At 34.5% G+C, this 19292-nt stretch overlaps 2 protein-coding genes across 2 annotated transcripts; both read left to right on the plus strand.

Moving 5' to 3' along the window:
• Positions 1-382: 382 nt before the first annotated feature.
• Positions 383-1189, plus strand: LOC143084152 (endothelin-converting enzyme homolog). Its single transcript, XM_076260560.1, has one exon. The coding sequence runs from the start codon at positions 464-466 to the stop codon at positions 1187-1189; it is 726 nt and encodes a 241-aa protein (XP_076116675.1). The 5' UTR covers positions 383-463.
• Positions 1190-4440: 3251 nt separating this feature from the next.
• On the plus strand, positions 4441-19243 carry LOC143082535 (endothelin-converting enzyme 1-like). Its single transcript, XM_076258252.1, has 13 exons — positions 4441-4496; positions 7176-7316; positions 7985-8074; positions 8451-8587; positions 9141-9363; positions 9790-9888; positions 11076-11153; positions 12042-12324; positions 13491-13648; positions 14218-14289; positions 16771-16866; positions 17599-17672; positions 18501-19243. Exons 1-13 carry the CDS (start codon positions 4452-4454, stop codon positions 18598-18600), a joined length of 1596 nt encoding a protein of 531 aa, XP_076114367.1. The 5' UTR covers positions 4441-4451; the 3' UTR covers positions 18601-19243.
• The last annotated feature ends 49 nt before the right edge of the window (positions 19244-19292 follow it).

A 19292-nucleotide genomic window follows, 5' to 3' on the forward strand; every position in this document is an offset into this window, starting at 1 on the left:
TGTGGTCGTGTATTACTTGTTATTAAATTTGAGTCCTTGATTGAACTTAAAGACCATTTCATGCATGTGACGCTTATATTGAAAAATCAACAGAAATTTTACAAGAAAGCATAAAAGCCTTTTGAAAAAATCTTTATTTATTTGCTAGTTTACTTTGAGAAACAATGTGTGAAAATTGCATGAAAATAAATTAGATGGTCAGTTAATTGTATGATGGCTGATAAAACAGTGACCTAGTTAAACAGACGTGCCTGGTCTTTAATTATTTACTTTATTATTGAATCTGTACCATCTTCTAGCAGTCACTAGCTCAATAAATTACAACAAGTTACATGTTACTACCGACATGAATAAATATATAAAATTATGATATTTAGTCCCAATCTAACAAGTTGTATTTTGGTATTCATTTGGCATCCAGCTGAGCATCTAGAACTTGTTTTTTTCCCCGTTTCTCTCCAAAATGACGGAGGAGTATAAACAGTTTGACTCGGCAAAGACTGATAAAATACCTATTGTTCCTGGACTTGTAAAACATATTTCCGGATTGAAGTTCACAGAACTTATTTCAATTATTGTAATTTTTGTTGTTTCGCTTGTCTGTGTTGTATTTGTGATACTCTTCACTACAGGGAAACCTACTGTTGTTGTGGAGGAAAATGTCTGCGTAACAGCGGCGTGTTTGAAAAGCGCTTCTTATGTCGTTGGAAACATGAATAAATCTGTTGACCCATGTAAAAACTTTTACAAATACGCTTGTGGTGGTTTTCCTAACAATAACCGTCTGGATTCGGAAACGTATTCTAAAACAGTATATTCAAAATTATATTACGAAAATGAAGAAAAGTTGAAAAATATTTTGGAGTCTCCTGTTGTTAATGGCAACGACCATTCTGCTGAAAGGAAACTGAAAGACATGTTTGCGTCTTGTACGAACTCTTATTTGAAGGAAAAGGCCAAGGGATATCCTTTCTTGAAGAAAATTCTACCAAATACAGGAGGTTGGTATGTGTTAGGTACTTGGAACAGTTCTACGTGGAACATGCAGAATGCTTTAGAAAAAGTGCATATGGACTACTGGACTAATGCCCTATTTAGGTTTAGAGTGGCTACTGACTGGAATGACTGGAAGAAAAGGGTCATCGAGGCATGTATTCATGTTAATGTGTATCAGGATTTTGACTTATAGTTTACTTATGCGTTTGCTTTATAATTGCTATAGCGTGAGTTTTTTTTGGTATCCATGTCCTTTACTTTTAATATCCTTTAAAGAAAGCCCACCAAGTACAAGAAAAATACATGTATTACAAGAATGACTTGCTGTACTAGATGATCGTGTGACCCTGCTTAATATCTGCGGGAAATGCATATATATATATACACATAACATAAGAATTCTTTAAAAATTCTTTAAAAAAGAATATAGGTATTCTGATAATTGTTTAAATTTCTTTAAAAAAAAACAATTCCAGAATGATATTACTGACATTTTTGGAGTATCTGACATTAACAGGTTTCTTTTAAGTTCTCGGTCTGATTTAGCTGTAGGACGTAGGATAGCCAAGTATATGAGGTTTGAATCCGAATTTTAGCAAAACAAAGTATACACGATACGGATTTGGTCCTCAATTTAAATATCAGGTATATATACCATACTTCTTAATTTCAAAAGATAATCAAAAGCGGGTGGTATTGTATGCCTTTATGTAATAGTATGAAAGATCTCAATATCTTTGGCACTTCAAGATTTACTAGCGATACTATCTAACGACACACTACAAATAAACGTCATTCCATGCATACTTTTCATACTGTATTTTAAATTAATATGAATAAGAATATGTGGTATGACTGCCAATGAGACAACTCTTCATTCAAACAACAATATATGTAAATAAACAGCTGCGCCATGAGCGCATGATACGCCCGACGTCTTGTGTGGAAGTTTTATGCAATAATAGATCTTTAGATTAATATAACAAAGAAGAAGCAATAATCATAAATTGTTTTTGAGATACGGCGCGACATGTAAAAAAAAAAAACTCCCCTTTTTTACAAAATACTCAATAACTCAAAAATAAAATTGTGAGTCTTCGCCAAAAAGTATACAGATCTTTAGATTAATATAACAAAGCAGTGTGTAAAGTTTCAAGCACTAATCATAAATCGTTTTTGAGATACGGCACGACATGTAAAAGCCCCCTCCCCCTTTTTTTACAAAATACTCAATAACTCAAAAATGAAATTTTGAATCATCACCAAAAAGTATACAGATCTCTAGATTAATATAACAAAGAAGTGTGTAAAGTTTTAAGCAATAATCATAAATCGTTTTTGAGATACGGCGCGACATGTAAAAAACCCTCCCCCTTTTTACAAAATACTCAATAACTCAAAAATGAAATTTTAAATCATTACTAAAAAGTAAACAGATATTAAGATTAATATAACTAAGAAGTGTGTAAAGATTTAAGCAATAATCAAGAATCGTTTTTGAGATACGGTGCGACATGTGAAAAAAAAACACACCCCTGTTTTAGTTACAAAGTGCCGTAACTCAAAAAGTTTAAATCTTATTTTCTCCAAAAAGTATACAGATCATTTGACCATCATAAAAAATAAATATATTAAGTTTCATGAAATTTAGATAAGTCGTTCTCAAGTTACGGTGCGACATGTTTACGCCGGACAGACAGACGGACGGACAGACAGACAGACGGACGGACACCGGACATTTGTATACCATAATACCTCCCGTCAAAATTTTGACGGGCGTATAAAAAGTTTGCAATTATAGTTTTAAGTATGGCCTTCAATACGGAAACTTGGCTCACATAGAAGAGATAGCTTTAAGCTGGGGTCACACATTCACAAAATTTACGGCCGTCCATGACAGGACCATTCCCGATTAAAATTTGTCGAAAGTCTAATCAAGATCCTGTGAATTGTGGATGAAAATTCAAACTTTAATTAGAATTTGTAAAACAAATTATTTAATCGCGACAACAATAATCAGATATTGTTCAGGAAACGTCGATATTCAACCGTTTCCAAGCGAATTTATCCCGATAATCCCGTTCTCAATCGGCTTGTAATTCAATTTGTATCTTTCACCAGGTAAAATTCGACCGAGTATGTTACGACTGCGTCCCGATTCTACCGAATGTAATCCGACAGAGATCAGACTGTGACCAGACAGTGAACCGACGCTGACGGAAGTTAACCGTTCGAAAACTGTCAGCATAATCGGGATGAGCAGGTACTGTCGGAACGTTATCCCATTAAGGTCAGCTCTATCGCAATGCAAACGGCTTTGTCTGGCCTCACGGTCATCAAACTTTCGAGCAAGATTTTTGTACTCAGACTCGAGAATCAACCAATCAAAATACAGGATTTGGTGTTTCGAGCATGATTTTTGTGCTCCAAGCACTGAGCAAAGTTTTATGACTTCAACCCCTGGTCTCAGTCGTATTGTATTCTGTAATTGTCGGGACTCTGACGTGGGTATTATTGACGAATTTCGTATTAATAACGGGACTGTTCCGGAACGGTTTCGGTAAAAACGGTTCGCAATCCTCACAAGATCTGGATGCAATCTGGACTCAATCGGCAGAAAAACAGCAATGAAAAATTTCTCCAGATCATTCCCGTTCCACAGGACACCGTCCAGAATACACAGAACATTGTAAGGATTTTGATCCGATTCAGCAGAATCTGTCACGACATAGGCACGATTGTAATCCGACGAGACTAAACCGGCTGAGTTTCCCCGAATGTTACGGGACGCACCTAACTGTCGGGGTGCTTCGCCGAACTATTCGGACCCTTCCCGACCCGTAGGAATCTGTTACGAAATTAAACGATTGCGTTCAGACAATGATATGACATTCCAGATGATTGAGGATAGTAATCTGACTTTTTCACTTTTCGTTTCGTATCGCTGTCTGATCTCAAACGGGAACAATAATCGGCAATGTGTGAACCCCTCATTAAAGGGCCCCAAAAGACTCAAATGTAAAACAATTTAAATAGAAAAACCAACGGTCTTATATATGTAAAAACGAGAAACGAGACAACACCCATGAACCACACCAACACACGACACACACTGAACAACATGCTCCTGAAGATGTATGCTTAACACAATCAATTATCTAAACAACAAAAACATTAGTTATAACAGAAACTATAATTGTCAAGTTCAAAATGTCTGTCGAAGAATAAAAATAATGGTAAGATCTAAGTGTATTTGAAGCAAACATTTTCAAAAGTAAAGATCAGTTTAGAAACTAAGGTTCAAACTCCGATATCATAGACAATTTTTGGTCTTTCGACCAATACTGATTTAAAGACTATTGAAGAGTCGCAATACTTTTTTAACTGAATTTTGAATTGTGTACGCAGTTGTTTATTTGTCGCAAATTTTCTTCCTACAGATAGATTATTCTGGTATGACCATGTATTGGTGGTATTACCTTCACAACGAAGATGAGAAGGTATGACTATTTTTAATTAAGTTATAACAACCTTTACTTTACATGGTCATTTAGTCTTTTTGATGGGAAAGTTCCGAATATAAGACATAATTCTAATGCTGGCGTCTACATCGTTTACACTTGCTGAGATATTTAAAAATCCAAGATTTCTATACAACTTTTATTATATTTTTCGGATCAAATCGACAAATTGAATAAAATTTCTGACTTGAAGTAAAATGTTTTCCTTATTGTTTAAACTTAAGTGAAAGTTTAAAGGCCAAATAAAGCACGAAGAGGACCCAACATTCCGAAAAGTTATCCCAACTACACATTAAGTGATCATGGGGTAGAAATCCAGATATATATTAGACCTCATGTTTATTCATCCAGTTTTAAAGAACTCGAATAAAGTAATTGAGTCGTAAATAGAGGAAGATGATCTATATCCATTTGTGATACCCTTACCAAATTTTCTCAAACAACTTAAGATATTAGATCGGAATAAGTCTTGGAAATGGAGTCTAGATAAATGGATATTGATATATATATATATAAGCAATACCTTTTCCAATTGTGCAGTTTAGTCAATGTCCCAAATAAGGATAGAGCGAGGCGCTCACAAACATGATAGACCCAACACATTATTTGTATAATGTCCTAAGTCAGGAGCATGGTTGCAGTGTGTAATAAATATGTTTGTTGGTTATATTTTTAATTGTTTCACATTTCACTCCGTTTATTCCAAATCTTCAGGTATGGGTTTCAATTATTGTTGGATTGACTGATTGATTGATTGGTATTTAACGCCACTTTCAGCACGAATGAAGCCGAAGTGCCCTGGGAGAACCACGCACCTTCGGTAGGAAAACTAACAATCCTAGTCGTGTGCACCTGTATTACAATAGTTCGACTACTTAGACCACTTGGTCGTGTGCACCTGTATTACAAAAGTTCGACTACTTAGACCACTTAGTCGTGTGCACCTGTATTACAAAAGTTCGACTACTTAGACCACTTAGTCGTGTGCACCTGTTTTACAATAGATCGACTACTTAGACCACTTGGTCGTGTGCACCTGTATTACAATAGTCCGACTACTTAGACCACTTGGTCGTGTGCACCTGTATTACAGTAGTTCGACTACTTAGACCACTTGGTCGTGTGCACCTGTATTACAATAGTCCGACTACTTAGACCACTTGGTCGTGTGCACCTGTTTTACAATAGATCGACTACTTAGACCACTTGGTCGTGTGCACCTGTATTACAATAGTCCGACTACTTAGACCACTTGGTCGTGTGCACCTGTATTACAATAGTTCGACTACTTAGACCACTTCGTCGTGTGCACCTGTTTTACAATAGATCGACTACTTAGACCACTTGGTCGTGTGCACCTGTATTACAAAAGTTCGACTACTTAGACCACTTAGTCGTGTGCACCTGTATTACAATAGTTCGACTACTTAGACCACTTGGTCGTGTGCACCTGTATTACAATAGTCCGACTACTTAGACCACTTGGTCGTGTGCACCTGTATTACAATAGTTCGACTACTTAGACCACTTGGTCGTGTGCACCTGTATTACAATAGTCCCGACTACTTAGACCACTTTGTCGTGTGCACCTGTTTTACAATAGTCCGACTACTTAGACCACTTGGTCGTGTGCACCTGTTTTACAGTAGTTCGACTACTTAGACCACTTGGTCGTGTGCACCTGTTTTACAATAGTTCGACTACTTAGACCACTTGGTCGTGTGCACCTGTATTACAATAGATCGACTACTTAGACCACTTGGTCGTGTGCACCTGTTTTACAATAGTCCGACTACTTAGACCACTTGGTCGTGTGCACCTGTATTACAATAGTCCGACTACTTAGACCACTTGGTCGTGTGCACCTGTATTACAATAGTTAGACTACTTAGACTACTTGGTCGTGTGCACCTGTTTTACAATAGTCCGACTACTTAGACCACTTGGTCGTGTGCACCTGTTTTACAATAGATCGACTACTTAGACCACTTGGTCGTGTGCACCTGTATTACAATAGTCCGACTACTTAGACCACTTGGTCGTGTGCACCTGTATTACAGTAGTTCGACTACTTAGACCACTTGGTCGTGTGCACCTGTATTACAATAGTTCGACTACTTAGACCACTTGGTCGTGTGCACCTGTTTTACAATAGTTAGACTACTTAGACCACTTGGTCGTGTGCACCTGTATTACAATAGTCCGACTACTTAGACCACTTGGTCGTGTGCACCTGTATTACAATAGATCGACTACTTAGACCACTTAGTCGTGTGCACCTGTATTACAATAGTTAGACTACTTAGACCACTTGGTCGTGTGCACCTGTATTACAATAGTTCGACTACTTAGACCACTTAGTCGTGTGCACCTGTATTACAATAGTTAGACTACTTAGACTACTTGGTCGTGTGCACCTGTATTACAATAGTCCGACTACTTAGACCACTTGGTCGTGTGCACCTGTATTACAATAGTCCGACTACTTAGACCACTTGGATAATTGTTTAAGTCTATATGATGTCTCTGTGGAAAATTGTCTCTCTGACAACCATATTTTCTTATTTCTATATTCAATAAAAAAAACTATTTGTTTTAACGGTAAATGAATCGTTATGCGGTTAATACATTTCTGTTATTTTAGTATGCCTTTTTTAGTATACCCAAGATTTGAAGAAGTTTATGAGAACCGTTGGAACATTGTTAGTAAGAGATTCTAATATGACAATAGAAAACTCCACTCAGAAGATTGAAACATTTGTTAACGATGCGTATGGTATGGAACTCAAACTTGCAAATGTAAGTACAAATAAATAATGTTACAAGCATAGCAGTATGTATATACTGCTTTAATTATGCTAATAAAGGGCCCTATTTGGCCTTTAATAACAGAAGTACTATATAATGTGTTTCTTTTTTGAGTGATTGTTATATCCTTCTCCACAAACCTGTGAATGAGTTCATAGTATGTATTATCTTTTTAAGTTCTTAGACTATAATTGAAAATAAAGGATATGGGGGTATCCATTTATGACAAAAAATCAGTAAATACACAGCAAAATACAAAAAGCAAAGGAACAACGTTTGTATCGTCTTTCTACATCTTTTTCTACATCTCAGTTACAGTGACGCCTTCAACCCGGAACAAAACAAAACTCTCATTTCACTAAAAGTTTAAGACGGCCCTAGCCCCGGTTGTACGGGATTTTTTTTATATTGCAAATTAACAATCACGCCAAACTGTGAATTGAAGAACAAAGCCATTAAGATAAATCTGGCATAGAAAAACAAACATGTATACTAGTAGCTTGTTGTTCGGTATGGGCCAAGGCTCCATGTTTAAGGCCGTCCATTGACCAAGCATAATGGTTTACTTTTACAAATCGTGACTTAGATGGCGAGTTGTCTCATTGGCACTGATACCACATCTACTTATATCTATTCATTGTGTTTTGTTGTTTTTTTAGTTGACTGCTTACACCTATCCGACATATGATCCTCATGCTGATGAAAAACGAATTTCTTTACGAGATTTTACAGCACAAACTGGAAACGTGGTGAGTTGAAATTATCATACGTAGCAATTTTTATAAGCAACCATGAGTAATTTGTGACAATTAACATTTAATATTTTCAAAGACATACATCAGATGACGAAGAAGGTTCCAATTTCCCACACTCTTCAGTGTCTTAATTAATATATGGTTTCAATTGTGCATCGGGGTAATTTTGTTTATTCTCAGTGTCGTTTTTGGCATCATTTTGATTTTCAATGCTGAGAGGAAACTGAATGCAGTTCTCTTGTGTCATCATCATAATCAAATCATGAGAAAACATATTTATATGTAATTCTGTCTTCATCTTTTCTTTCCCCTACCCAAGCTACTTAGTTACATTCTTGTTTTTCTGATAGCAAAACTCAATCATTTGTAGATTGACTTCACTTCCCTGTTAACCAACATGTTTAGAGAAGCTGGTGTAAACGCTAATACAAAAGTTATCATCATGGAGGATGATTGGTTAAGACAGATGGTTGACATGGTGAAAAATTTAGGCCCTGATAAAAATAGGTACATACTTAGCCTTCTTTTTTAACGTGCTTTTCTAATGTCTATATAATTACTAGATTGTTCAATTGAGATTTTGTAATTCTTTAGATTTATTTTTTAACGTATATAAAGATGTTTGTTTGTGATTGAGTCTTAGTTTTCTTCAGATACCATATTAAAAAATGTGCATTATATAATGTAACTAATTACTAAGATATAGAAATAGATGACGCCGATCGTCATAGTAATGTCTTTAAATTGATCGCAAATATTCTGAATTGTTATGTTCAATTTGTTCTGCAATAGAATTGACAACAATATTTCGACCAAAAACCAGAACACAATACAAGGCCACCAAAATGCAGAGGGTATTCAGCGCAATGTGAAAATTGAATATAAACCTTTAATATAGTGAATACGTGGTCTGTCACCAGCACAACCTCGGAAAGCTAGATGTTGTATTATCCTTTTCACATTATCTATTTGTTTCCCTTTTAAAGCTTTAAAGTCTGATGTACATTAAAAAAAAACAAGTTTTGAAAGGACACTAATGTATATTTTCTTTATATCAAAGGATGCTGAACAATTACTTTACATGGAGGATGGCACAGCGCTATGTTCAACAGTTGTCTTGGGAGTATGTCCATGCTAACCGGGAATTTTACGTCGATAGATATGGTATTCCACAATTCCTAGGCACATGGTATTATTGTTTTTACAACATGGATATGAATATGGGAGATGCTCTTAGTTCACTTTATGTTAAGGATCATTTTGCCGACAGAAACAAACAAAAGGTAAACAACGTTACACTTAGCTCTTCAACTGTTTTGGTTCTTGTAAATTCGTGACTTTGATTTTGAAAATGAATATCCTAGTCTGGTAAGAACTGAAATTGAATAGTGTTGCTTAAGAGAAGATGTAAATTAATAGTCTGCATCACAAAATGCAAGATATAATTGTATATGAAGAGAGAGAGAAAATATAAGCAAACATAGCAACAGATGCAAATTAAAATGCAACCAGCAAACAAATCCTCCGGCACTCTTTAGAATATAAATGGTTGTCCAATCAATATTTTTTTCAAATTAAAAAAAATAGTGTGTAAACAATGGTTGTATTAATATGTTAAAGAATTCTATTTAGTTCTTTGAATATGTTGACGTTCTTTTTAATGTATGTGTCCTTGGTTCAACTGTATCTCATTTTTTATGTTTCGCTAGGTTCACGAAATATTGGACTATGTTAAAAAGGCCCTGTCAGACGGTATTATACAAAATGTGTTTATGGATCGTGCTACTAAAGACTTGGCAAAAGAGAAGGTATTCTATTATTTTTTGTTCACCTCGGAAATGCCATGTGGTACTATTAGATAACTTGAATAATAATGTCTATGTCTGAAGCTAGTTCTTGTCTTGTCTTCAGAGATACTTGTCAACATACAGCCATATAAGTAAATAGGCAGATTATTCTAGAAAATTAACAATATATCATATGATTTTCTGTATAAAAGAGGGACGAAAGATACCAGAGGGACAGTCAAACTCATAAATCGAAAATAAACTGACAACGCCATTGCTAAAAATGAAAAGGACAAACAGACAAACAATAGTACACATGACACAACATTGAAAACTAAAGAATAAACAACACGAACCCCACCAAAAACTATGTATCTTAGTCCGTAATTTATGGTTGCTATCTAATACTTTTTCAATTTATTTTCCAAGTTACTCGATGCAATGCCACACATGTTATTCTGAACTGTATTTCTTGTCTTGCCACTTTTTTTTAACAATATTACCCCCAAAGTTTCTATCAAATGAACGTTTGAATCAAGAACAGAGACGTCTAGAGTGACTGGGGTATATAGATATGGTTATTCGACCGGCATTAAAACACTTGCGAAAATGAGAATACGGTTTTTCTGTGCGAGATGTATAATTTCGCAACAATGTCCGGTCATAATGGGGACGTAAGATTTGATCAGATAATAATTTAGAGAGTCCCACGCTTTCTAAACGTTGATTATTTGCGACAACTCTTTGGCGATCTGTTGCAAGGAAACATTTCATTAAATATGCAATAACTCTCATTATCTAGTGGCTTTCTAAATTCCCCTCCAATCATTCCGGTCTACCACTTATTGCAGGATCTTACTATTGCATTTGTTATTGATTTGTTCTATTCCTGAACATATATGAACTTTTTACTACTGTACAAGAGCAAACAACAATAAGTCAATAAGTGTACAAGTACGGTGAACACTGATAATTTCCTAACATTCTAGTCATTTAATGGTCAGAAATTAAATTGTACGTAAATGTATTCGAATAATACAATATTAATTTTTACCAGTGATGAAGGAACATGCATAAATACACAGTCTCTTGTATATCGGTAAAAGAATTTTGTAAATTTAACAAAAATGTTTTCCATCTAGTTAATTTAATGAAATAGTTTTTGTATATTTTTAGCATGACAATTATGTATTGATTTTTTATGACAGATAATGACATCTTTGGACAAAATGGGCTACCCTGATTTCATGATGAATGATGACCAACTGGCATCTATATACCAGTCAGTGAGTAGTCATTTCACTAACAAAATATATTTACGTGTTGCCCACATGTACTAATACGATAAAAAGAAATACAAACATACCGAAATCCAAGGTAAATTCAAAAAGGGGAAGTCTTACAAAATCAAACGTTGAAAATTAACAGAACGAGATAAACCACATGACGAAAAAAAAACAACTAAATTTGATTGTATCTAAGCTTAAATGAATAACATTGCCACTGTCACATGCACATGCACAAACGGTCTCTCCGTTTATAATTCCTAAAATGTCTATATAGTTTGGTTTTTTTTAAGAGAGAAAATACCAAGGCTACTTAGAAAAAACACTACAAAATCAAAACAGACATCACTTTTGCCAAATGAAACATGCAAAAATTCAAAACAGCCAAAACCTTAGCTAAAAGAAACATGAAGAAAGGGACAACCAACAGGCCACTTAAAACTACACAGTAAAGTAATGGTTGAGAAACTCGAAACCAACTAAAAAAGCAGGGATTACATGTATCTCATGTGCTCCCCCAAAAAGGGTAAGCAGTGCCACTTCTATTATCTACACCCGTCGTGCCGCTCATCGCCAGATAACTCTCGATTATAAGTAGCATTAAGAGGAAAATAGGACATGACTGTGTCAACGACCAGTAAAAAGGCAACCGTTAAGATTGTGATACGGTATGAAATAACGGGTAAATCGAATAATGCTGGTGTCTTTCACACTAATACTAAAATTATATTATACAGAAATTTTGGAACCAGACATTAGTTATGTTGTTTGATAACAAGAAATTTGAAATCCTTAATTCCTAATAGCTATTGTACGAGATTTAAACAGTTGTAGAAAACTGACATGAGAACTGATATTTGTCTCTATCAAATGTTTTCACTTTCACAGTTAAAAATAAGCAGAACTGATTATTTTGAAAATGAACTCAATCTCAACAAATTCAAACTCAAAGACTGGAACAACCGGTTACGTGTGGGAGAAGACAGATCAAGATGGGTTTTACATACTTACGACACTTATATGGAATACTATGGACCTTGGCATGAGCTAATTGTGCCGGCTGGTTTGCTGCAATTTCCTGTCTATGATTATTCCCTTCCACATTACACGAACTTTGGTTCTATGGGTAGTTTGTTAGGGCATTTTTTGGTTCATGCAATAGACCGATATGGTATGTACAATTTAGAATGATAAGTTAGAGTATACACAGACTCCAAAAAAACCTGCAATATAAATTATTGCAAGCTATATATTACAACACACACAATTTAAAAATAACACACAATGCTTGCTGAAAGATCTCGCACAAATAGATGAGACAGTGAGACATCTACATCGGCACAATTAGTTGCTCATTTTACAAAAGAATGCAAGTGCTTATCTACAGAAAGTTATTGCTGTGATTGTTGATTGTTGATAAGAGTTTTGTTAGAATCCTTAAAAATATAGGGCATTCTGAGTATCTGTAAAGCAGTGAATGGTCCACGTTTCATATTATATATTAACTCGCTAATGTAACTTACATACCTAAAAATGAAATCTAACAAATCAATATGCATATATACAAGCGTAAGAATATTGTGAAATTCATAATATTCAAAAATGTATTCTAGCAAAAATCATTTTTTTGAAGTTTTCACTGTCCTTCTTGTAAAGCTATAGAACTTTCATGTATTATTGTGTTTGTAATTGTCACTAGTCCATGATGGATTGATAACTGATTTTTCTATTTTTATGCACATATAATAGCTTATTTTTGTTCAAAATGTATGCACTTTCAGATACGATATCCGTGTGTCCTAGTCTGAAATTAAACACTTTTGTATGTTTTAGCATGACAATTGGGTGTTTGTCTGTATTGGTTGTATAAATCATTCACAGCCTCGTTGGGTCAGAATGGGGCAACAACTCTTTGAGGTGACCGTGGTGACCTGATGCATGCTGAATATGTGTCAATTCAATATATCCTCAACTTCTAATGGCATTTCAAATGTTTCGTTGATCGTCCCGATCAATTCCCCGTTTACAAGACTAATATCTTGTATTCATTGTTTAGATTGTTTTCGACCTGAATATTAAAGAAGTTTTAAATTTGCCACTGGACGTAAATCATACGACATTTCATCAATCGCTTATTGTACATATGTTCTGATTACCATTGTAGAGAACAAGATCTGACATCACTTAATATATTGAATTATTGACGACAAAAACGGTTAAAGCAAACACAAGTTTCCACGGCTTTTGCGCAATCATTCTTAGCACTATTCTAAATCTTTGAAATGGATTCTTTTTACAAATACTTTTCAGATTTCTTAAGTTTAATTCTATTTTTAGGTTCTGTTTACGATAGTAAAGGAGACTACAATGTGCAAGGATGGTGGTCAAATAAAACCAAACTGTCATATAACACTACCACAAATTGTTTTATTGATTACTTCAATAATAAAACAATGGGACCATTTGCTATAGCTGGTCAATTTTCCCTTCAACCGGTATGTTTTCTGTTTCAGAATGGCAACCAAAATATGAAGTATAACGTTAGTCTTGAATAATACTTTCTATTCTGTTATTTTTGTGTATTAAGGGAAGTAGTATTTTGCGGGTATTTGCGCTCGTGGTTTCACCAAAGTTTACATTAAATGTTGAACAAGTGTATTCATTGTAAAACTCTTTAAAGCCGTCATAGAAAATATGTTGATAACATTAACACATCGAGCTAGTCTCGTATCATAGAAATGAAAACGTAATAAGTATCAGATGTAAGCCGGACTGATATCTGTTTAGTAGAAGTATTACATTTACATTTTACCTTTTCTTAAGTTCTAACTAGAGCAAAAGTGTCATTATCTCAAATTTTCCAGATGCATTATACTATCAGAAAAAAATGTTTTGTAGTTGAAATGAAATCTAAGTTTCGTCTTTCTTTCTGTCATGAAATTGATACTTCATCACTGCTTTTGTATAAAAATAAGAGTTGGTGTATTATCCTGTCTTGTTTTGGTTTAATTTCCAAACGCAAGACTACAAATAGCCTCTCAATTATATTTTATTTTCCTCTAAGGTTCCCGTAAATGGACGGAGATATGCTCGTGAAGGAATGGCAATTTCAAGTGGAGTCAAACTAGCATTTAAGGTAATTGGAATATCACCAGCCTATTATTCAACACTTTGGTGTTGACATGAACATCAATAATGTGGTCATTTTTATAAATTTCCTGTTTACAAAACTTTGAATTTTTCGCAAAACTAAGGATTTTTTTTATTCCAGACATAGATTACCTTAGCCGTATTTGGCACAACTTTTTGGAATTTTTGATCCTCAATGCTCTTCAACTTTGTACTTGTTTGGCTTTATATACATTTTGATATGAGCGTCACTGATGAGTCTTTTGTAGACGAAACGCGCGTCTGGCGTACTAAATTATAATCCTGGTACCTTTGATAACTATTTACACCACTGGGTAGATGCCTCTGCTGCTGGACGTTTCGTCTCCGAGGGTATCACCAGCCCAGTAGTCAACACTTTGGTGTTGACATGAATATCAATAATGCGGTCATTTTTATAAATTTCCTGTTTACAAAACTTTGAATTTTTCGAAAAACTAAGGATTTTCTTATCCCAGACATAGATTACCTTAGCCGTATTTGGCACAACTTTTTGGAATTTTGGATCCTCAATGCTCTTCAACTTTGTGCTTGTTTGGCTTTATAAATATTTTGATATGAGCGTCACTGATGAGTCTTATGTAGACGAAACGGGCGTCTGGCGTACTAAATTATAATCCTGGTACCTTTGATAATTATTTACACCACTGGGTCGATGCCACTGCTGGTGGAAGTTTCGTCCCCGAGGGTGTCACCAGGCCAGTAGTCAAAACTTTGGTGTTGACATGAATATCAATAATGCGGTCATTTTTATAAATTTCCTGTTTACAAAACTTTGAATTTTTCGAAAAACTAAGGATTTTCTTATCCCAGACATAGACTACCTTAGCCGTATTTGGCACAACTTTTTGGAATTTTGGATCCTCAATGCTCTTCAACTTTGTACTTGTTTGGCTTTATAAATATTTTGATATGAGCGTCACTGATGAGTCTTATGTAGACGAAACGGGCGTCTGGCGTACTAAATTATAATCCTGGTACCTTTGATAATTATTTACACCACTGGGTCGATGCCACTGCTAGTGGAAGTTTCGTCCCCGAGGGTGTCACCAGCCCAGTAGTCAACACTTTGGTGTATACATGAATATCAATAATGTGGACATTTTTATAAATTTCCTGTTTACAAAACTTTGAATTTTTCGAAAAACGAAGGATTTTCTTATCCCAGGCATAGATTACCTTAGCCGTATTTGGCACAAATTTTTGAAATTTTGGATCCTCAATGCTCTTCAACTTCGTACATGTTTGGCTTTATAAACATTTTGATATGAGCGTCACTGATGGATCTTATGTAGACGAAACGCGCGTCTGGCGTACTAAGTTATAATCCTGGTACCTTTGATAACTATTAACACCACTGGGTCGATGCCACTGCTGGTGGACGTTTCGTCCGCGAGGGTATCACCAGCCCAGTAGTCAACACTTCCGTGTTGACATGAATATCAATAACGTGGTCATTTTTATAAATTTCCTGTTTACAAAACTTTGAATTTTTCGAAAAACTAAGGATTTTCTTATCCCAGGCATAAATTACCGTAGCCGTATTTGGCACAACTATTTGGAATTTTGGATCCTCAATGCTCTTCAACTCTGTACTTGTTTGGATTTATAAATATTTTGATATGAGCGTCACTGATGAGTCTTATGTAGACGAAACGCACGTCTGGCGTACTAAATTTTAATACTGGTACCTTTGATAACTAATTAAAAGAGATAAATTGTTATTAAATGATTTGTATATTTTATGAAATCAACACTTACATATTTTGCCTCAATACACGTCAACTTCAGTTTATTGATATGAAATAAACACTTTCATACGTCAGTTAGCACTACAGAATGTTCTTTCAAAATAAATTCTAATGAGTTTGACTGAAAGAATAGACGAGACATTGCTGCATTCTAAAATGTCATGCTGATAAATCAATTGTGATGCAACTTGTTACACAAATGTTATTTGAAATATTACTAAATACTTATTGAAACAAATCAAACAAAAAAAAAACAACATTGAAAAGTTAATTGCGAAACAAATATAAACATACACACACACACACACGGAAAAAGAGAAAAGAAAAAGCATATTATGATATAACACGAAGAAGATCACAATTTTATTATGTTGGTTCTGATATGAAATTATACTTTACTTACGAATGTTCCGGCCTAAATTCTCATTTAAAGCATTTCAAAGTAAAATAAATGTTCCTTGTGTTGTGTTCATGGACATTAAATTATAATACGTTTGATTCCCCCACACTTTTTTCTCCGGGCCGGAGACTAACGTTAAACAGTTTTGTAAGAGAAATGGCCAGCTAAACAGTAAAAATTCATATATATCTGATTTTTTTTTAAATAATCAATTTTACAGTATTAGTATCTTTCATTTCTAAATACAGATAATGATTCATTTGAGATATCAAAAAAATAAGTGCTTTATTTTCAATAGGCTTACCAGAAATGGACGGCGGCCAACAAGATTGAGAAACTAGCTCCAGGAACAGGTCTATCGAATGAACAAATGTTCTTCGTGTCATATGCACAGGTATGTTTCGTCCTCTTACATAGTGTTACCGATTCGATAATCTCTGGATAGCGTGCGTGTCACAATGACTTGTAAATTGGTATTTGATGCTTCTTTGCCAAACACGCGATATTCAGGAGTAAGGGCAAATACTGGTCGCTTGGAGGCAAAATACGTGCCAGATATTGTCAAAAATTATCAGCATTGCGTTTCTTGATATTATTCATTCGTTAATGATCTGGGTTGATGATTATTTGTGAAGAAATCAGCAAAAATGTAAAATCTTAAAGTACACGTATCTGGTTGTGATACTTACATGTAGCATTAAAGCAAATTGAGTAGACCAAATTCCCCCTGAATTCATTTCGTACAAGGGCCATTCTCAGAAAGTCTTTTTGATCTTTGCTCTAATGCAAAGTGAAATCTAATGCAAAGTTTCACTCAATACTCAATTTTTCTAGAATAATCAGATCAATTTAGAAATTAACAAACTGAAAAGACATTTGTATAATGTTGAGTACTGTATGATGACGGCGGCTGAAAGTTTGGTATATGAGTAGTGTGGTATTGACGCATTGCCGACATATTCTTTTATTCATACGTCAAAAATAGAAATTCCTGGAAATAATGTTTTATGAGCGTCACCAACTTGTGATTCTCTTGTAGACGAAATGTGCGTCTGTCCTACATAATATATAGTAAACCTGGTACAAAACGTATCTGAAGGGAGTGTTTTAACCTTTTATTTTGCAGAGTGAATGCTTTAATAGAAATGACAGATACGCATACAGCAGAGCTATCCGGGGCAGTGTATCTGAGGATATAGCGTAAGTACTCATTTTTTATCTAATGTCTCTTTATTGTCTTTATAGTGCACTTATACAGACAACAGTAGTTTATCAATGTCCAGATCTTAAGAATCATTTAAGAATCAAATTCACAATCACTTACTCAAGAAATCTTTAAAAGAGCTAGCCTGTATGCGTCGACGAGGTAAGGATCTATTGCTATACATGCATCACCCGTTTTACGATTCCACACTCAGTCGCAATTGCACAATCGGGAAAAGGACATAATCAGTAAAATTACAGATTAGGCGACTAAATTTCGCATTAAACTGTTATATATGTAGCTAAGAAGATGTGGTATGAGCGCAAATTAGACAACTTTCCATCCAAGTTACACTGGAAAAAAGTTAATAATTGCATGTTTGTTTGGATTGCTCAACCAATTTTGTCATTACAACGGAACTTTAAACAACTGTTTTTCCATCATTTTCTACGAAAAAAGTCTGTACCAAGTCATCAATATGTCAGTTCTCTCTTGCTTCTTCCGTTGATTGATAACGTTTGATTTTGTCAGTTTTTATGTCTTCCCGTTTTTTTAGTTTGCCTTTCAATTTGGTTCTTTTCTTTTATTTTTCTTAACAAAATATGAAAGACTTCAAACACATTCCGCCTTTTAGTCTGAAATTATGAAATTTAAAATACGGATATCTCCTCACGTCTGGCGTACAAGAAAGTAAGCCTTACATCTTTCATGAGTGTATACAGTTGTATTGTTTGTGCTAGTTAATTGTTTAAGTACATAAATGGCGTTTCATGTTAATATATAAATCTTTATACCTTGTTTCAAACTCAATCTGTTTATTTCAGTACAAATAGTGCAATTTCACACGTGAGAGAGTTTTCCCAAGCATTTAGATGTCCAGTTAACTCTCCGATGAATCCTGCCAAGAAATGCAATCTGTATTGAAATTTTTGATGGCAACGAAAAGACATCATCCAAATGACTGGTTTCAACTTCTCCATAGTATAAAACCAAATGAAAAGACTGGATAATCTCTATCATTCATTTCCTTTTTTATATAGTGCTTCATATTTATCAGAACGTTACATTTCAACTTTAATAAAAATCACAATGTTTTCATGAGCAAAATGTTTTCGTACCATTGTTAACCTTAAAAATCTAATTTCTAGAATTGATTTTTTGTTATTCTGAAATGCTCATGCTTTACCAATGCAATGTATCTGTTTCGTATAAGATTGTTTGCAAAAAGAGACACCTGATATAGTGTAACATAAACCATGTGTCATGCAATATCAATGCTTTGAAATCATCATTGTTTGTATTTGCATATGTTTCTGAAACAACGAATTCGTTTCATTTGAATACGTTTTGAATGTTTCAAGGGTCCATGTCGCTTATGACAGCATGTGGAAAAATACATTTTTCTGGTAAAACTGCAAACTTCCTTAAAAATAGTTTATAGTTATCAAAATTCAATAATCTACTATGTGTTCGTTAATTTTCGTTGATATTATTTATTACCTATTGAGAAATAAAATTTATGTGAAAAGTCAAATTGTCAATCTTTAAAATAAACAATAAGGGCATATACATTTGTAACTGTTATGTGATTGGTTTTAAAGTGTTAAAAATTATCA

This window comes from Mytilus galloprovincialis, chromosome 7 (genome assembly GCF_965363235.1).
Source record: "Mytilus galloprovincialis chromosome 7, xbMytGall1.hap1.1, whole genome shotgun sequence".
Classification (NCBI taxonomy): domain Eukaryota; kingdom Metazoa; phylum Mollusca; class Bivalvia; order Mytilida; family Mytilidae; genus Mytilus; species Mytilus galloprovincialis.

Bases quoted from the DNA above. Each gene is read 5' to 3' on its own strand.
- LOC143082535 (XM_076258252.1), top strand. From the start codon at position 4,452: ATGACCATGTATTGGTGGTATTACCTTCACAACGAAGATGAGAAG. The intron at 8,588-9,140 runs GTACATACTTAG...TTTATATCAAAG, and splicing joins TTAGGCCCTGATAAAAATAG to GATGCTGAACAATTACTTTA. The intron at 11,154-12,041 runs GTGAGTAGTCAT...TCACTTTCACAG, and splicing joins TGGCATCTATATACCAGTCA to TTAAAAATAAGCAGAACTGA.
- LOC143084152 (XM_076260560.1), top strand. From the start codon at position 464: ATGACGGAGGAGTATAAACAGTTTGACTCGGCAAAGACTGATAAAATA.